Source organism: Procambarus clarkii, chromosome 67 (assembly GCF_040958095.1).
Source record: "Procambarus clarkii isolate CNS0578487 chromosome 67, FALCON_Pclarkii_2.0, whole genome shotgun sequence".
In the NCBI taxonomy this organism is placed as follows: domain Eukaryota; kingdom Metazoa; phylum Arthropoda; class Malacostraca; order Decapoda; family Cambaridae; genus Procambarus; species Procambarus clarkii.
This window is the reverse complement of record NC_091216.1, coordinates 6407128-6423374: the sequence shown is the minus strand read 5'-3', so window position 1 is coordinate 6423374 and position 16247 is coordinate 6407128. Positions and strand designations below refer to the sequence as shown.

The 16247-nt window shown below is 51.4% G+C and overlaps 2 protein-coding genes and 1 pseudogene across 2 annotated transcripts; 1 reads left to right on the top strand and 2 right to left on the bottom strand.

Annotated features, from left to right (window-relative positions):
- Positions 1-3664: 3664 nt before the first annotated feature.
- On the top strand, positions 3665-6156 carry LOC138355521 (cysteine-rich, acidic integral membrane protein-like; the record flags this gene model as incomplete). The annotated part of the gene is given in 7 exon segments (XM_069310720.1): positions 3665-5225; positions 5228-5422; positions 5425-5457; positions 5460-5655; positions 5657-5868; positions 5871-5903; positions 5906-6156. Coding segments are annotated over 7 exon segments (2481 nt in total), but the record flags the coding sequence as incomplete, so codon positions are not given.
- A 315-nt stretch (positions 6157-6471) lies between these two features.
- On the bottom strand, positions 6472-15480 carry LOC123767793 (uncharacterized). Its single transcript, XM_069310719.1, has 2 exons — positions 15372-15480; positions 6472-7688 (listed from the first exon to the last, which is right to left on the bottom strand). Exons 1-2 carry the CDS (start codon positions 15478-15480, stop codon positions 6472-6474), a joined length of 1326 nt encoding a protein of 441 aa, XP_069166820.1.
- Positions 13920-14038, bottom strand: LOC123752294 (5S ribosomal RNA; annotated as a pseudogene).
- Positions 15481-16247: the final 767 nt, after the last annotated feature.

Sequence of the window (16247 nt, the reverse complement as noted above, 5' to 3'; positions counted from 1 at the left end):
AGGCTAGGGGGATGGAGAGAGAGGTGGGGGGCTAAGGGGATGGAGGGAGAGGTGGGGGGCTAGGGGGATGGAGGGAGAGGTGGGAGGCTAGGGGGATGGAGGGAGAGGTGGGAGGCTAGGGGATGGAGAGAGAGGTGGGGGGCTAGGGGGATGGAGGGAGAGGTGGGAGGCTAGGGGTATGGAGGGAGAGGTGGGAGGCTAGGGTGATGGAGGGAGAGGCGGGGGGCAAGGGGGATGGAGGGAGAGGTGGGAGGCTAGGGGGATGGAGGGAGAGGTGGGGGGCTAGGGGGATGGAGAGAGAGGTGGGGGGCTAGGGGGATGGAGGGAAAGGTGGGAGGCTAGAGGGATGGAGAGAGAGATGGGGGGCTAGGGTGTTGGAGGGAGAGGAGGGGGGCTAGGGGGATGGAGGGAGAGGTGGGAGGCTAGGGGGATGGAGAGAGAGGTGGGAGGCTAGGGGGATGGACGGAGAGGTGGGAGGCTAGGGGGATGGAGGGAGAGGTGGGAGGCTAGGGGGATGGAGGGAGAGGTGGGAGGCTAGGAGGATGGAGGGAGAGGCGGGGGGCTAGGGGGATGGAGAGAGAGGTGGGGGGCTAGGGGGATGGAGGGAGAGGTGGGGGGCTGGGGGGATGGAGGGAGAGGTGGGGGGCTAGGGGGATGGAGGGAGAGGTGGGAGGCTAGGGGGAGGGAGAGAGAGGTGGGGGGCTTGGGGGATGGAGGGAGAGGTGGGGGGCTAGGGGGATGGAGGGAGAGGTGGGAGGCTGGGGGGATGGAGGGAGAGGTGGGAGGCTAGGGGGATGGAGAGAGAGATGGGGGGCTAGGGGGATGGAGGGAGATGTAGGAGGCTAGGGGGAAGGAGGGAGAGGTGGGAGGCTAGGGGGATGGAGGGAGAGGTGGGAGGCTAGGGGGATGGAGGGAGAGGCGGAAGGCTAGGGGGATGGAGGGGGAGGTGGGGGGCTAGGGGGATGGAGGGAGAGGTGGGGGGCTAGGGGGATGGAGGGAGAGGTGGGAGGCTAGGGGGATGGAGGGAGAGGCGGAAGGCTAGGGGTTTGGAGGGAGAGGTGGGGGGCTAGGGGGATGGAGGGAGAGGTGGGGGGCTAGGGGGATGGAGGGAGAGGTAGGAGGCTAGGGGGATGGAGGGAGAGGCGGAAGGCTAGGGGGATGGAGGGAGGCTAGGGGGATGGAGGGAGAGGTGGGAGGCTAGGGGGATGGAGGGAGGCTAGAAGGATGGAGGGAGGCTAGGGGGGATGGAGGGAGAAGTGGGAGGCTAGGGTGATGGAGGGAGAGGTGGGGGGCTAGGGGGATGGAGGGAGAGGTGGGGGGCTAGGGGGATGGAGGGAGAGGTGGGAGGCTAGGGGGATGGAGGGAGAGGTGGGAGGCTAGGGGGATGGAGAGAGAGGTGGGGGGCTAGGGGGATGGAGGGAGGCTAGGGGGATGGAGGGAGAGGTGGGAAGCTAGGGGGATGAAGGGAGAGGTGGGGGTCTAGGGGGATGGAGGGAGAGGTGGGGGGCTAGGGGGATGGAGGGAGAGGTGGGAGGCTAGGGGGATGGAGAGAGAAGTGAGGGGCTAGGGGGATGGAGGGAGGCTAGGGGGATGGAGGGAGAGGTGGGAGGCTAGGGGGATGGAGGGAGAGGCAGGGGGCTAGGGGGATGGAGAGAGAGGTGGGGGGGGGCTAGGGAGATGGAGGGAGAGGTGGGGGGCTAGGGAGATGGAGGGAGAGGTGGGGGGCTAGGGGGATGGAGGAAGAGGTGGGAGGGTAGGGGGATGGAGAGAGAGGTTGGAGGCTAGGGGGATGGAGGGAGAGGTGGGAGGCTAGGGAGATGGAGGGAGAGGTGGGGGGCTTGGGGGATGGAGGGAGAGGTGGGAGGCTAGGGGGATGGAGGGAGAGGTGGGAGGCTAAGGGGATGGAGGGAGAGGTGGGAGGCTAGGGGGATGGAGGGAGAGGTGGGGGGCCACGGGGATGGAGGGAGAGGTGGGAGGGTAGGGGGATGGAGAGAGAGGTGGGGGACTAGGGGGATGGAGGGAGAGGTGGGGGGCTAGGGGGATGGAGGGAGAGGTGTGGGGCTAGGGGGATGGAGGGAGAGGTGGGAGGCTAGGGGGATGGTGGGAGAGGTGGGGGGCTAGGGGGATGGAGGGAGAGTTAAGGGGCTAGGGGGATGGAGGGAGAGGTGGGGGGCCAGGGGGATGGAGGGAGAGGTGGGGGGCTAGGGGGATGGAGGGAGAGGTGGGAGGCTAGGGGGATGGAGAGAGAGGTGGGGGGCTAGGGGGATGGAGGGAGGCTAGGGGGATAGAGGGAGAGGTGGGAGGCTAGGGGGATGGTGGTAGGCTAGGGGGATGGAGGGAGAGGTGGGAGGCTAGGGGGATGGTGGGAGGCTAGGGGGATGGAGGGAGAGGTGGGAGGCTAGGGGGATGGAGAGAGAGGTGGGGGGCTAGGGGGATGGAGGGAGAGGTGGGGGGCTAGGGGGATGGAGGGAGAGGCGGGGGGCTAGGGGGATGGAGGGAGAGGTGGGAGGCTAGGGGGATGGAGAGAGAGGTGGGGGGCTTGGGGGATGGAGGGAGAGGTGGGGGGCTAGGGGGATGGAGGGAGAGGTGGGAGGCTAGGGGGATGGTGGGAGGCTAGGGGGATGGAGGGAGAGATGGGAGGGTAGGGGGATGGAGAGAGAGGTGGGGGGCTAGGGGGATGGAGGGAGAGGTGGGGGGCTGGGGGGATGGAGGGAGAGGTGGGGGGCTAGGGGGATGGAGGGAGAGGTGGGAGGCTAGGGGGATGGAGAGAGAGGTGGGGGGCTTGGGGGATGGAGGGAGAGGTGGGGGGCTAGGGGGATGGAGGGAGAGGTGGGAGGGTAGGGGGATGGAGAGAGAGGTGGGGGACTAGGGGGATGGAGGGAGAGGTGGGGGGCTAGGGGGATGGAGGGAGAGGTGTGGGGGTAGGGGGATGGAGGGAGAGGTGGGAGGCTAGGGGGATGGTGGGAGAGGTGGGGGGCTAGGGGGATGGAGGGAGAGTTAAGGGGCTAGGGGGATGGAGGGAGAGGTGGGGGGCCAGGGGGATGGAGGGAGAGGTGGGGGGCTATGGGGATGGAGGGAGAGGTGGGAGGCTAGGGGGATGGAGAGAGAGGTGGGGGGCTAGGGGGATGGAGGGAGAGGTGGGAGGCTAGGGGGATGGTGGTAGGCTAGGGGGATGGAGGGAGAGGTGGGAGGCTAGGGGGATGGTGGGAGGCTAGGGGGATGGAGGGAGAGGTGGGAGGCTAGGGGGATGGAGAGAGAGGTGGGGGGCTAGAGGGATGGAGGGAGAGGTGGGGGGCTAGGGGGATGGAGGGAGAGGCGGGGGGCTAGTGGGATGGAGGGAGAGGTGGGAGGCTAGGGGGATGGAGGGAGAATTGGGGGGCTAGGGGGATGGAGGGCGAGGTGGGAGGCTAGTGGGATGGAGGGAGAGGTGGGAGGCTAGGGGGATGGAGGGAGAATTGGGGGGCTAGGGGGATGGAGGGAGAGGCGGAAGGCTAGGGGGATGGAGGGAGAGGTGGGGGGCTAGGGGGATGGAGGGAGAAGTGGGAGGCTAGGGGGATGGAGGGAGAGGTGGGAGGCTAGGGGGATGGAGCGATAGATGTTACAACGATGTCAATTATATAATTACTAAGTAATAAACAAGATTATAGTGTTATGAATATACATAATTGCACTGTTATCTGAACTTAAATTGTCACGTGAATACCTTACTAATGACTGTAACATTACCAGCGACTGTAACCTTACCAGCGACTGTAACCTTACTAGCGACTGTAACCTTACTAGTGACTGTAACCTTACTAATGACTGTAACCTTACCAGCGACTGTAACCTTACTAGCGACTGTAACCTTACTAGTGACTGTAACCTTACTAGTGACTGTAACCTTACTAGTGACTGTAACCTTACTAGTGACTGTAACCTTACTAGAGCCTGTAACCTTACTAGTGACTGTAACCTTACTAGCGACTGTAACCTTACTAGCGACTGTAACCTTACTAGTGACTGTAACATTACTAGAGACTGTAACCTTACTAGCGACTGTAACCTTACTAGCGACTTTAACCTTACTTGTGACTGTAACCTTACTAGTGACTGTAACCTTACTAGCGACTGTAACCTTACTAGCGACTGTAACCTTACTAGTGACTGTAACCTTACTAGTGACTGTAACCTTACTAGTGACTGTAACCTTACTAGCGACTGTAACCTTACTAGCGACTGTAACCTTACTAGCGACTGTAACCTTACTAGTGACTGTAACCTTTCTAGCGACTGTAACCTTACTAGTGACTGTAACCTTACTAGTGACTGTAACCTTACTAGTGACTGTAACCTTACTAGCGACTGTAACCTTACTAGCGACTGTATCCTTACTAGCGACTGTAACCTTACTAGAGACTGTAACCTTACTAGCAACTGTAACCTTACTAGCGACTGTAACCTTACTAGCGACTGTAACCTTACTAGTGACTGTAACCTTACTAGAGCCTGTAACCTTACTAGTAACTGTAACCTTACTAGCGACTGTAACCTTACTAGTGACTGTAACCTTACTAGAGACTGTAACCTTACTAGCAACTGTAACCTTACTAGCGACTGTAACCTTACTAGTGACTGTAACCTTAATAGAGACTGTAACCTTACTAGCGACTGTAACCTTACTAGCGACTGTAACCTTACTAGAGACTGTAACCTTACTAGCGACTGTAACCTTACTAGCGACTGTAACCTTACTAGTGACTGTAACCTTACTAGTGACTGTAACCTTACTAGAGACTGTAACCTTACTAGTGACTGTAACCTTACTAGCGACTGTAACCTTAATAGAGACAGTAACCTTACTAGCGACTGTAACCTTACTAGTGACTGTAACCTTACTAGAGACTGTAACCTTATTAGCGACTGTAACCTTACTAGCGACTGTAACCTTACTAGAGACTGTAACCTTACTAGTGACTGTAACCTTACAAGCGACTGTAACCTTACTAGTGACTGTAACCTTACTAGAGACTGTAACCTTACTAGTGACTGTAACCTTACTAGTGACTGTAACCTTAATAGAGACTGTAACCTTACTAGTGACTGTAACCTTACTAGCGACTGTAACCTTACTAGAGACTGTAACCTTAATAGAGACTGTAACCTTACGAGCGACTGTAACCTTACTAGTGACTGTAACCTTAATAGAGACTGTAACCTTACTAGCGACTGTAACCTTACTAGTGACGTAACCTTACTAGCGACTGTAACCTTACTAGTGACTGTAACCTTAATAGAGACTGTAACCTTACTAGCGACTGTAACTTTACTAGCGACTGTAACCTTACTAGAGACTGTAACCTTAATAGAGACTGTAACCTTGCGAGCGACTGTAACCTTACTAGAGACTGTAACCTTACTAGTGACTGTAACCTTACTAGTGACGTAACCTTACTAGCGACTGTAACCTTACTAGTGACGTAACCTTACTAGCGACTGTAACCTTACTAGCGACTGTAACCTTACTAGTGACTGTAACCTTACTAGCGACTGTAACCTTACTAGCGACTGTAACCTTACTAGTGACTGTAACCTTACTAGCGACTGTAACCTTACTAGTGACTGTAACCTTACTAGCGACTGTAACCTTACTAGCGACTGTAACCTTACTAGTGACTAACCTTTCTAGCGACTGTATCCTTACTAGCGACTGTAACCTTACTAGCGACTGTAACCTTACTAGCGACTGTAACCTTACTAGCGACTGTAACCTTACTAGCGACTGTAACCTTACTAGAGACTGTAACCTTACTAGCGACTGTAACCTTACTAGCGACTGTAACCTTACTAGAGACTGTAACCTTACTAGTGACTGTAATCTTACTAGTGACGTAACCTTACTAGCGACTGTAACCTTACTAGTGACGTAACCTTACTAGCGACTGTAACCTTACTAGCGACTGTAACCTTACTAGTGACTGTAACCTTACTAGCGACTGTAACCTTACTAGCGACTGTAACCTTACTAGCGACTGTAACCTTACTAGTGACTGTAACCTTACTAGCGACTGTAACCTTACTAGTGACTGTAACCTTACTAGCGACTGTAACCTTACTAGTGACTGTAACCTTACTAGCGGCTCTAACCTATGGCTGAAATACATGTTTACTTATTAACAAGCATTCACTTTTATTAGTATATTTTTGTTAGTAATGACATAACTTTTATTTTTGTTACAATAAGAATAGTCAGTCATCATCAATGTTGTTAATACCATTGTAGAAACTTTCTACCATGTCCTGGGGCATGCATGGAGGTGAAGGAAAGACTCAATATATGTGTTAGTGAATTAAAACAAAACACAATCGTATGTAACCTACATCGTTTCTCAAGGTGCAGTATACAATTGTCACTATGTATTCCTCAGTTTCAGTCTGAAATGTCAATTTCTGCTGTAGGATACATGGGATAACTTGGGTTATAATACACACTTATATTGGATCCTTCACCTTCATCAATGTCATTATTATTAATACACTATTGTTACTTGTGGAGGGGCAGGTGTCTGAGGGCGACTGTGGAGGGGCAGGTGTCTGAGGGCGACTGTGAAGGGGCAGGTGTCTGAGGGCGACTGTGGAGGGGCAGGTGTCTGAGGGCGACTGTGGAGGGGCAGGTGTCTGAGGGCGACTGTGGAGGGGCAGGTGTCTGAGGGCGACTGTGGAGGGGCAGGTGTCTGAGGGCGACTGTGGAGGGGCAGGTGTCTGAGGGCGACTGTGGAGGGGCAGGTGTCTGAGGGCGACTGTGGAGGGGCAGGTGTCTGAGGGCGACTGTGGGGGGGCAGGTGTCTGAGGGCGACTGTGGAGGGGCAGGTGTCTAAGGGCGACTGTGGAGGGGCAGGTGTCTGAGGGCGACTGTGGAGGGGCAGGTGTCTGTGGGCGACTGTGGAGGGGCAGGTGTCTGAGGGCGACTGTGGAGGGGCAGGTGTCTGAGGGCGACTGTGAAGGGGCAGGTGTCTGAGGGCGACTGTGGAGGGGCAGGTGTCTGAGGGCGACTGTGGAGGGGCAGGTGTCTAAGGGCGACTGTGGAGGGGCAGGTGTCTGAGGGCGACTGTGGAGGGGCAGGTGTCTGAGGTCGACTGTGGAGGGGCAGGTGTCTGAGGGCGACTGTGGAGGGGCAGGTGTCTGAGGGCGACTGTGGAGGGGCAGGTGTCTGAGGTCGACTGTGGAGGGGCAGGTGTCTGAGGGCGACTGTGGAGGGGCAGGTGTCTGAGGTCGACTGTAGAGGGGCAGGTGTCTGAGGGCGACTGTGGAGGGGCAGGTGTCTGAGGGCGACTGTGGAGGGGCAGGTGTCTGAGGGCGACTGTGGAGGGGCAGGTGTCTGAGGGCGACTGTGGAGGGGCAGGTGTCTGAGGTCGACTGTGGAGGGGCAGGTGTCTGAGGGCGACTGTGGAGGGGCAGGTGTCTGAGGGCGACTGTGGAGGGGCAGGTGTCTGAGGTCGACTGTGGAGGGGCAGGTGTCTGAGGGCGACTGTGGAGGGGCAGGTGTCTGAGGGCGACTGTGGAGGGGCAGGTGTCTGAGGTCGACTGTGGAGGGGCAGGTGTCTGAGGGCGACTGTGGAGGGGCAGGTGTCTGAGGGCGACTGTGGAGGGGCAGGTGTCTGAGGGCGACTGTGGAGGGCCACCTGCAACCTCGGGAAATTTTGGGAACACTGTACAAGAGGAAGGAAAGTCCTCATGGCTGGTAAAAAATACAAGATACAAACCATTATCTACTACATGTACTGGTGAAGCTTGGTAAATACTACATATACTGTTGGAGCTCGGAAAATGCTACATGCTGTTGGTGCTTGGTAAATACTACATATACTGCTGGTACCTGGTAAATACTACATGTACTGTTGTAGCTTGGTAAATACACAGCCGTTCTCGCGAGCGTTACTAACGTCAAGAAACCGTCGTGCTAAAGTGCCTATCCTACCAGAAAACCCATGAACTCAAAACTGGACATTATGTTATTTGCGGCAGCCGCTGCCATTTTCCAGTACGACAGTCTTTGGCCTTTGATAAAGTATACGTCAAAATGCGACGTACTATTAGGAAGACGGGATGGAATTAGACAGCTTATATTTAAATATTTTTGTCAATTAGTAAAGAATGAAGCAACTGTGCTAAACGAGACGTGGGTTACCTGCACACTCCAGGGACCTTCTAGCAATACCTATACACTCCAGGGACCTTCCAGCAGAACCTTTACACTCCAGGGACCTTCCAGCAGAACCTGTACACTCCAGGGACCTTCCAGCAGAACCTATACACTCCAGGGACCTTCCAACAGAACCTATACACTCCAGGGACCTTCCAGCAGAACCTTTACACTCCAGGGACCTTCCAGCAGAACCTTTACACTCCAGGGACCTTCCAGCAGAACCTTTACACTCCAGGGACCTTCCAGCAGAACATTTACACTCCAGGGATCTTCCAGCAGAACCTGTACACTCCTGGGACCTTCCAGCAAAGACTCACACTCGGGGTCCTCACAATCTCCTCATATATGGAGCAGAGAGAACTGGTCCAGTGTTGACTTTGTTTAATGAGGACCCGAAGTGCAACACAGAACTTCAGATCAAGACTGGGAACCATTGGACAACTATATGTGAGTGACTGAGGGCAACTACTTAATACTCATACAGGCGCGCAGAGTTTGATGAGTAGGGTCGTGCCAGTCTAAAATAGGTGTAAATGATTAGATCGTCAACAACGTGAGTGTTTGTATTCACCTAGTTGTGCTTGCGGAGATTGAGCTCTGCTCTTTTGGCCCGCCTCTCAACTGTCAATCAACCGTTTGTAGTACCTCCCCCCCCCCACACTCACACACCAGGAAGCAGCCCGTGACAGCTGACTAACTCCCAGGTACTTATTTACTGCTAGGTAACAGGGGCATAGGGTGAAAGAAACTCTTCCCATTGTTTCCCTTCAGTGCCCGGGATCGAACCCGGCACCACAGGATCACGTGTCCAGCGTGCTGTCCGCTCGGCCGGCCGTGTGTGTGTGTGTGTGCGTGTGTGTGTACTCACCTAGTTCTACTCACCTTGTTGTGTTTGCGGGGGTTGAGCTCTGGCTCTTTGGTCCCGCCTCTCAACCGTCAATCAACAGGTGTACAGATTCCTGAGCCTATCGGGCTCTATCATATCTACACTTGAAACTGTGTATGGAGTCAGCCTCCTCCACATCACTTCCTAATGCATTCCATTTGTCAACCACTTTGACACTAAAAAAGTTCTTTCTAATATCTCTGTGGCTCGTTTGGGCACTCAGTTTCCACCTGTGTCCCCTTGTGCGTGTTCCCCTTGTGTTAAATAGACTATCTTTATCTACCCTATCAATTCCCTTCAGAATCTTGAATGTAGTGATCATGTCCCCTCTAACTCTTCTGTCTTCCAGCGAAGTGAGGTTTAATTCCCGTAGTCTCTCCTCGTAGCTCATACCTCTCAGCTCGGGTAGTAGTCTGGTGGCAAACCTTTGAACCTTTTCCAGTTTAGTCTTATCCTTGACTAGATATGGACTCCATGCTGGGGCTGCATACTCCAAGATTGGCCTGACATATGTGGTATACAAAGTTCTGAATGATTCTTTACACAAGTTTCTGAATGCCGTTCGTATGTTGGCCAGCCTGGCATATGCCGCTGATGTTATCCTCTTGATATGTGCTGCTGGAGACAGGTCTGGCGTGATATCAACCCCCAAGTCTTTTTCCTTCTCTGACTCCTGAAGAATTTCCTCTCCCAGATGATACCTTGTATCTGGCCTCCTGCTCCCTACACCTATCTTCATTACATTACATTTGGTTGGGTTAAACTCTAACAACCATTTGTTCGACCATTCCTTCAGCTTGTCTAGGTCTTCTTGAAGCCTCAAACAGTCCTCTTCTGTTTTAATCCTTCTCATAATTTTAGCATCGTCCGCAAACATTGAGAGAAATGAATCGATACCCTCCGGGAGATCATTTACATATATCAGAAACAAGATAGGACCGAGTACAGAGCCCTGTGGGACTCCACTGGTAACTTCACGCCAATCGGAGGTCTCACCCCTCACCGTAACTCTCTGCTTCCTATTGCTTAGATACTTCCTTATCCATTGGAGCACCTTACCAGCTACACCTGCCTGTCTCTCCAGCTTATGTACCAGCCTCTTATGCGGTACTGTGTCAAAGGCTTTCCAACAATCCAAGAAAATGCAGTCCGCCCAGCCCTCTCTTTCTTGCTTAATCTTTGTCACCTGATCGTAGAATTCTATCAAGCCTGTAAGGCAAGATTTACCCTCCCTGAACCCATGTTAGCGATTTGTCACGAAGTCCCTTCTCTCCAGATGTGTTACCAGGTTTTTTCTCACGATCTTCTCCATCACCTTGCATGGTATACAAGTCGAGGACACTGGCCTGTAGTTCAGTGCCTCTTGCCTGTCGCCTTTTTTGTATATTGGGACCACATTCGCTGTCTTCCATATTTCTGGTAGGTCTCCCGTCTCCAGTGACGTACTATACACTATGGAGAGTGGCAAGCAAAGTGCCTCTGCACACTCTTTCAGTACCCATGGTGAGATCCCATCTGGACCAACAGCCTTTCTAACATCCAGATCCAGCAGGTGTCTCTTGATGTCCTCTCTCGTAATTTCGAACTCTTCCAAGGCCGCCTGGTTTACCTCCATTTCTCCTAGCACAGTGACCTCACCTTGTTCTATTGTGAAGACCTCCTGGAACCTCTTGTTGAGTTCTTCACACACCTCTCTGTCATTCTCTGTATACCTGTCCTCGCCTGTTCGAAGTTTCAATACCTGTTCTTTCACTGTTGTTTTCCTTCTGATGTGACTGTTTAGTAGCTTTGGTTCGGTCTTGGCTGTGTTTGCTATATCATTTTCAAAACTTTTCTCTGCTTCTCTTCTCACCCTGACGTACTCATTCCTGGTTCTCTGGTATCTCTCTCTGCTTTCTGGTGTTCTGTTATTCCTGAAGTTCCTCCACGCCCTTTTGTTCAGTTTCTTCGCTTCCATACATGCCCTATTATACCATGGATTCATCTGTTGCTTCTCGGATTTTTCCCTTTGGGCCAGGATGAACCTGTTTACTGCCTCCTGACACTTTTGGGTAACATAGTCCATCATACCCTGTACAGACTTATCTCTGAGGTCTGTGTCCCAAGGTATTTCACTTAGGAAACTTCTCATCTGTTCATAATTCCCCTTTCGGTATGCCAGCCTTTTGATTCCTAGTTCTTTTTTGGGGGAGATAAGTCCTAGCTCTACCAGGTACTCAAAGTTATACACTGTGGTCACTCATTCCCAAGGGCGCTTCCATCTTAACTTCCCTTATATCCCACTCATTTAGGGTAAATATCAAATCAAGCATTGCTGGTTCATCTTCTCCTCTCATTCTTGTTGGTTCTTTGATGTTCTGGCTTAGAATGTTTCTTGTTGCCACGTCCAGCAGCTTAGCTCTCCATGTTTCTGGTCCTCCATGCGGGTCTCTGTTCTTCCAATCTATCTTCCCATGGTTGAAGTCTCCCATAATTTGTAGTTCAGATCCATTCCTGCTAGCAACAGAAGCTGCTCTTTCAACTATGTTAATGGTGGCCATGTTGTTTCTATCATATTTCTGTCTAGGTCTTCTGTCATTTGGTGGTGGATTATATATGACTACAACTATAATTTTTTTCCCTCCATTTGTTACAGTACCTGCTATGTAGTCACTGAAACCTTCACAGCCCTGAATATCAATCTCCTCAACATCCCAGCCTTTTCTTACCAGCAGAGCTACACCACCCCCACCTCATCCTTCCCTCTCTTTCCTCATAACATAATAGTCCTGTGGGAACACTGCGTTTGTTATCGTTTTCGTGATCTTTGTTTCTGTGAGGGCTATTATGTCTGGGTTTTCCTTTAGTACCAGTTCTCCAAGCTCATTTGCTTTATTTGTAATTCCATCTATGTTAGTGTACATCGCTTTGAGGCTCACTTTCTTCTGTCCCTTCTCAAATCGCCTCCTTGGTGAGTGTTCTGCTGGTGGGGGAGGCTGTTCCATGGGTGTGAGGACCTGTGAGGTGGATAACAGGGTCTCAGAGGATACTGGGATGAGGGGCGGGGGATCCAGTGAAGGGGGAGGGTATGGGGTGAAAGGGTAGGGAGGACGGGAAGGAAAGGGGCTGGGGAGGGAGGACTCGGGAGGAGGGGAGGGGTAGAAGGGTGGGGATTGGGTGTGGGGGGAGGGAGATTTGGCTGAACATTTGAGTGCGGGCAGGGAGGGTATGGGGTAGGGGGGGTTTCTATGCAGAGGAGGGAGGCGGGGTTGTCCTCCCTTCTGGTGTTACTGGGTAGCTGGTTGTGGGTTCCCCCCTCGCCTCTGGGGGTGTTGTGTTGGGAGCTGTGACTTCCTGGTTTTCCCCTATCGCCCTGCGCCTTTTCCTTGCTTCTGCCGCCACGGCTCTCTCCTACCTTGTCATGTCTCTCTGGAGGAATACATTTTTGAATTTTCCCACGTTTTTCAGGGAGCTCTTCCTTGATAGGATCTTCTCCTTTGTGCTCTCGTTTGCAAACACTATCTTTATCATTCGGTATCGGTCTTTGTTGTACCAGCCTAGCCTGAAAACCTTCTCAATGCTATGCTCAGCCCCTTCCATGTCTAGTGCCTTTAGTACTTCATTCACTGCTGCTTTGTCCTTGTCATTCCACTCTGTCCTATTAGAGCCTTCCTGCTCTTTAATACCCACAGCAATCACTGATCTGTTCCTTTCCAGCAGTTGGCTAGTGGAGCATGCTGCCTCCTGTGAGGTGGCTGCTTTCATGGCCACCTCCATCACTGCAGTCATAACTTCAGAGTTATTTTTTTTAGTATTTCCGCAAATGTTGCTTTTATTGTGGCATTCTCATCCAAAAAACTATTACCACCTTCTCCCTGGATGGTTTTGTGATTCTCAGCCTCGATACCATTCTCTTTGAGGGCTCTATTTCATTTCCTGCATCTCACTCTTGATGTCCTCCAGAAACTGGGCGAACATATCCTTCATTTCGTCACCTTGGCTCTTCCCTGTTCCCCTGGTACCTCTGGCTGCCATGCTTGACCCTGTTCCTATAGTTGTGCCGTGATAGGATTTGTCAGGAGGGCAGAGCGGGATGGGTGAGGGAGAGAGAGAGAGGAAGAGAGAGAGAAAGAGAGAGAGAGAGAGAAAGGAAGTGATAAAGGGAGAGTGGGGGGGGGATCCGACCCTTCCACTGAAGTGAAAAGAAATTAGAAGGGGAGGACATGGAGAGAGAGGCGGAAGGGAGAGAGGAGAGGGAGAGAGCAGGTGAGGGAGGGAGGGGGGAGGTGTGTGTGTGTGTGTATGTGTGTGTGTGTGTGTGTGTGTGTGTGTGTGTGTGTGTGTGTGTGTGTGTGTGTGTGTGTGTGTGTGTGTGTGTGTGTGTGTGTGTGTGTGTGAATGTGTGTGTGTGTGTATGTGTGCACTCACCTAGTTGTGTTTGCGGGGGTTGAGCTCTGGCTCTTTGGTCCCGCCTCTCAACCATCAATCAACAGGTGTACAGATTCCTGAGCATATCGGGCTCTATCATATCTACACTTGAAACTGTGTATGGAGTCAGCCTCCACCACATCACCCCCTAATGCATTCCATTTGTCAACCACTCTGACACTAAAAAAGTTCTTTCTAATATCTCTGTGGCTCATTTGGGCACTCAGTTTCCACCTGTGTCCTCTTGTGCATGTTCCCCTTGTGTTAAATAGACTGTCTTTATCTACCCTATCAATTCCCTTCAGAATCTTGAATATGGTGATAATATCTCCCCTAACTCTTCTGTCTTCCAGTGAAGTGAGGTTTAATTCCCGTAGTCTCTCCTCGTAGCTCATACCTCTCAGCTCGGGTACTAGTCTGGTGGCAAACCAAAAGCATTATTGCCAACAGCATTTCGTGCTCCCAGGCGGTCACCCATCCAAGTACTAACCAAACCCAACGTTGCTCAACTTCGCTGATCGGACGAGAATCGGTGTTCTCAACGTGGTATGGCCGTTATGGATGTGTGTGCGTGTGTGTGCTACTACTCTCACGCTGAAAGGAAACTTCCTAACATCCCTGTGACTCATCTGAGTTTCCAGCTTCCACCCATGTCCTCTCGTTCTGTTACTATTCAGTTTGAACATTTCGTCTATGTCCACTCTGTCAATCCCCCTGAGTATTTTATACGTTCCTATCATGTCCCCCTTCTCTCTTCTTCTTTCTATTGTCGTAAGGCACAGTTCCCTCAGGTGCTCCTCATATCCCATCCCTCGTAGCTCTGGGACGAGTCTCGTTGCAAACCTCTGAACCTTTTCCAGTTTCCTTATATGCTTCTTCAGATGGGAACTCCATGATGAGGCGGCATACTCTAAGCCTGGCTTCACATAGGCAGTGTAAAGTGCCTTAAATGCCACCTTACTTAGGTTTCTGAATGATGTTCTCATTTATGCCAGTGTTGAGTATGCTGCTGTCATTATCCTATTTATATGTGCTTCAGGAGATAGATTAGGTGTTACGTCCACTCCCAGGTCTCTTTCTCGCGTCGTCACAGGAAGGCTGTTCCCCCTTCATTGTGTACTGTCCCTTTGGTTTCCTATCTCCTAGTCCCATTTCCATAACTTTACATTTGCTCGTGTTGAACTCCAGTATTCCACTAGCCATTTCTCTGACCATCTCTGCATCTTGTTCAGGTCCTCTTGGAGGATCCTGCAATCCTCATCTGTCACAACTCTTCTAATCAACTTTGCGTCATCTTCGAACATCGACATGTTGGACTCTACTCCTGTAAACATGTCGTTAACATTTACTAGAAATAGAATTTGTCCCAGCATCGATCCTTGTGGTATTTTAGTTTCTGTTCGCCAGTCCGACTCTCGCCCCTTACCGTAACTCTTTGGCTCCTTCCTGTTAGGTAGTTCCATATCCATGCTAGGACCTTTCCTCCCACCCCCGCCTGCCTCTCGAGTTTGAACAGCAGTCTCATGTGCGGTAATGTATCAAAGGCTTTTTGGCAGTTCAGAAATATGCAGTCTGCCCAACCATCTCTGTCCTGTCTTATCCTCATTATTTTATCATAGAATTCTAAAAGGTTTGTTAGGCACGATTTCCCTTTCCAGAACCCTTGTTGATGATGGTTCACAAACCTAACGTTCTCCAGGTGTGCAACCAGTCGTAGCCTAATTATTCTTTCCAGTATTTTACAGGGGATGCTTGTCAGAGATACAGGTCTATAGTTAAGTGCCTCCTCCCTATCGCCTTTCTTGAAGATCGGTACGACATTTGCCGTCTTCCAGCAACTGGGCAATTCTCCCGACATAAGTGACTCATTAAAGATCATTGCCAGAGGCACACTGAGTGCCTGCGCTGCTTCTTTTAGTATCCACGGTGATACTTTGTCTGGTCCAAATGCTTTAGTATCATCCAGTGTTGTCAACTGTTTCATTACCTCCCTTGCTGTCATCTCTATATCTGATAGTCTTTCATCTTGGGTAACCCCTTCTAACAATGGGAGCTGCTCAGGCTCGGTAGTGAACACTCCATGGAAACTGGCATTCGTGCCTCGCAGATTTTCTTGTCACTTTCAGTATATGCCCCTTCTGTCTTCCTTAGTCTTGTCACTTGGTCGTTCACCAACATTTTTCTTCTTATATGGCTGTGTAGTAACTTAGGTTGCTTTTTTCGCTTTGATCGCAATATCGTTCTCATAGTCCCTTTCCGATGTTCGTCTTATGTTTATGTAATCGTTCCTAGCTCTGTTGTATCTGATCCTGTTGTCCTCTGTCCTTTGTCTTCTGTACTTTCTCCACTCCCGCCTGCTGGCCATTTTTGCTTCCTGACACTGTCTATTAAACCATGGGTTATTATATTTCCTCTTATTTTTTCCCTTTACTGTTGGTATAAATCTCTCTTCGGCCTCCTGGCATTTCAGTATGACTAGGTCCATCATATCTTGGACTGTTTTTCCTCTAATTTCTACCTCCCACTACACTTCACCTAGATAGTCCCATATCCTCCTATAGTTCCTCCTGTAGTCAACTCTCCTTTCACAGACCTCTTGTCCCATGGTCACAAGTTTGAATTCCATCATGTAGTCAAAGACTAGGACACAATGGTCGCTGGCCCCTAGAGGTATTTCATGCTCCGAATTCTCGATGTCTTCTACGTTCTGGGTGAAAATCAGGTCTAATGGGCTCGGTGTATACCCTCCTCTTTCCCTTGTGTCTTCCT

What these genes read in the sequence shown, in the direction of transcription:
- LOC123767793 (XM_069310719.1), bottom strand. Translation starts at nt 15,480, where the DNA reads ATGACAGCAAGGGAGGTAATGAAACAGTTGACAACACTGGATGATACT. An exon ending in AGAAGCAGCGCAGGCACTCA is followed by an intron (nt 7,689 to 15,371) that starts GTGTGCCTCTGG and finishes CCTCTTGTACAG; the next exon opens with TGTTCCCAAAATTTCCCGAG.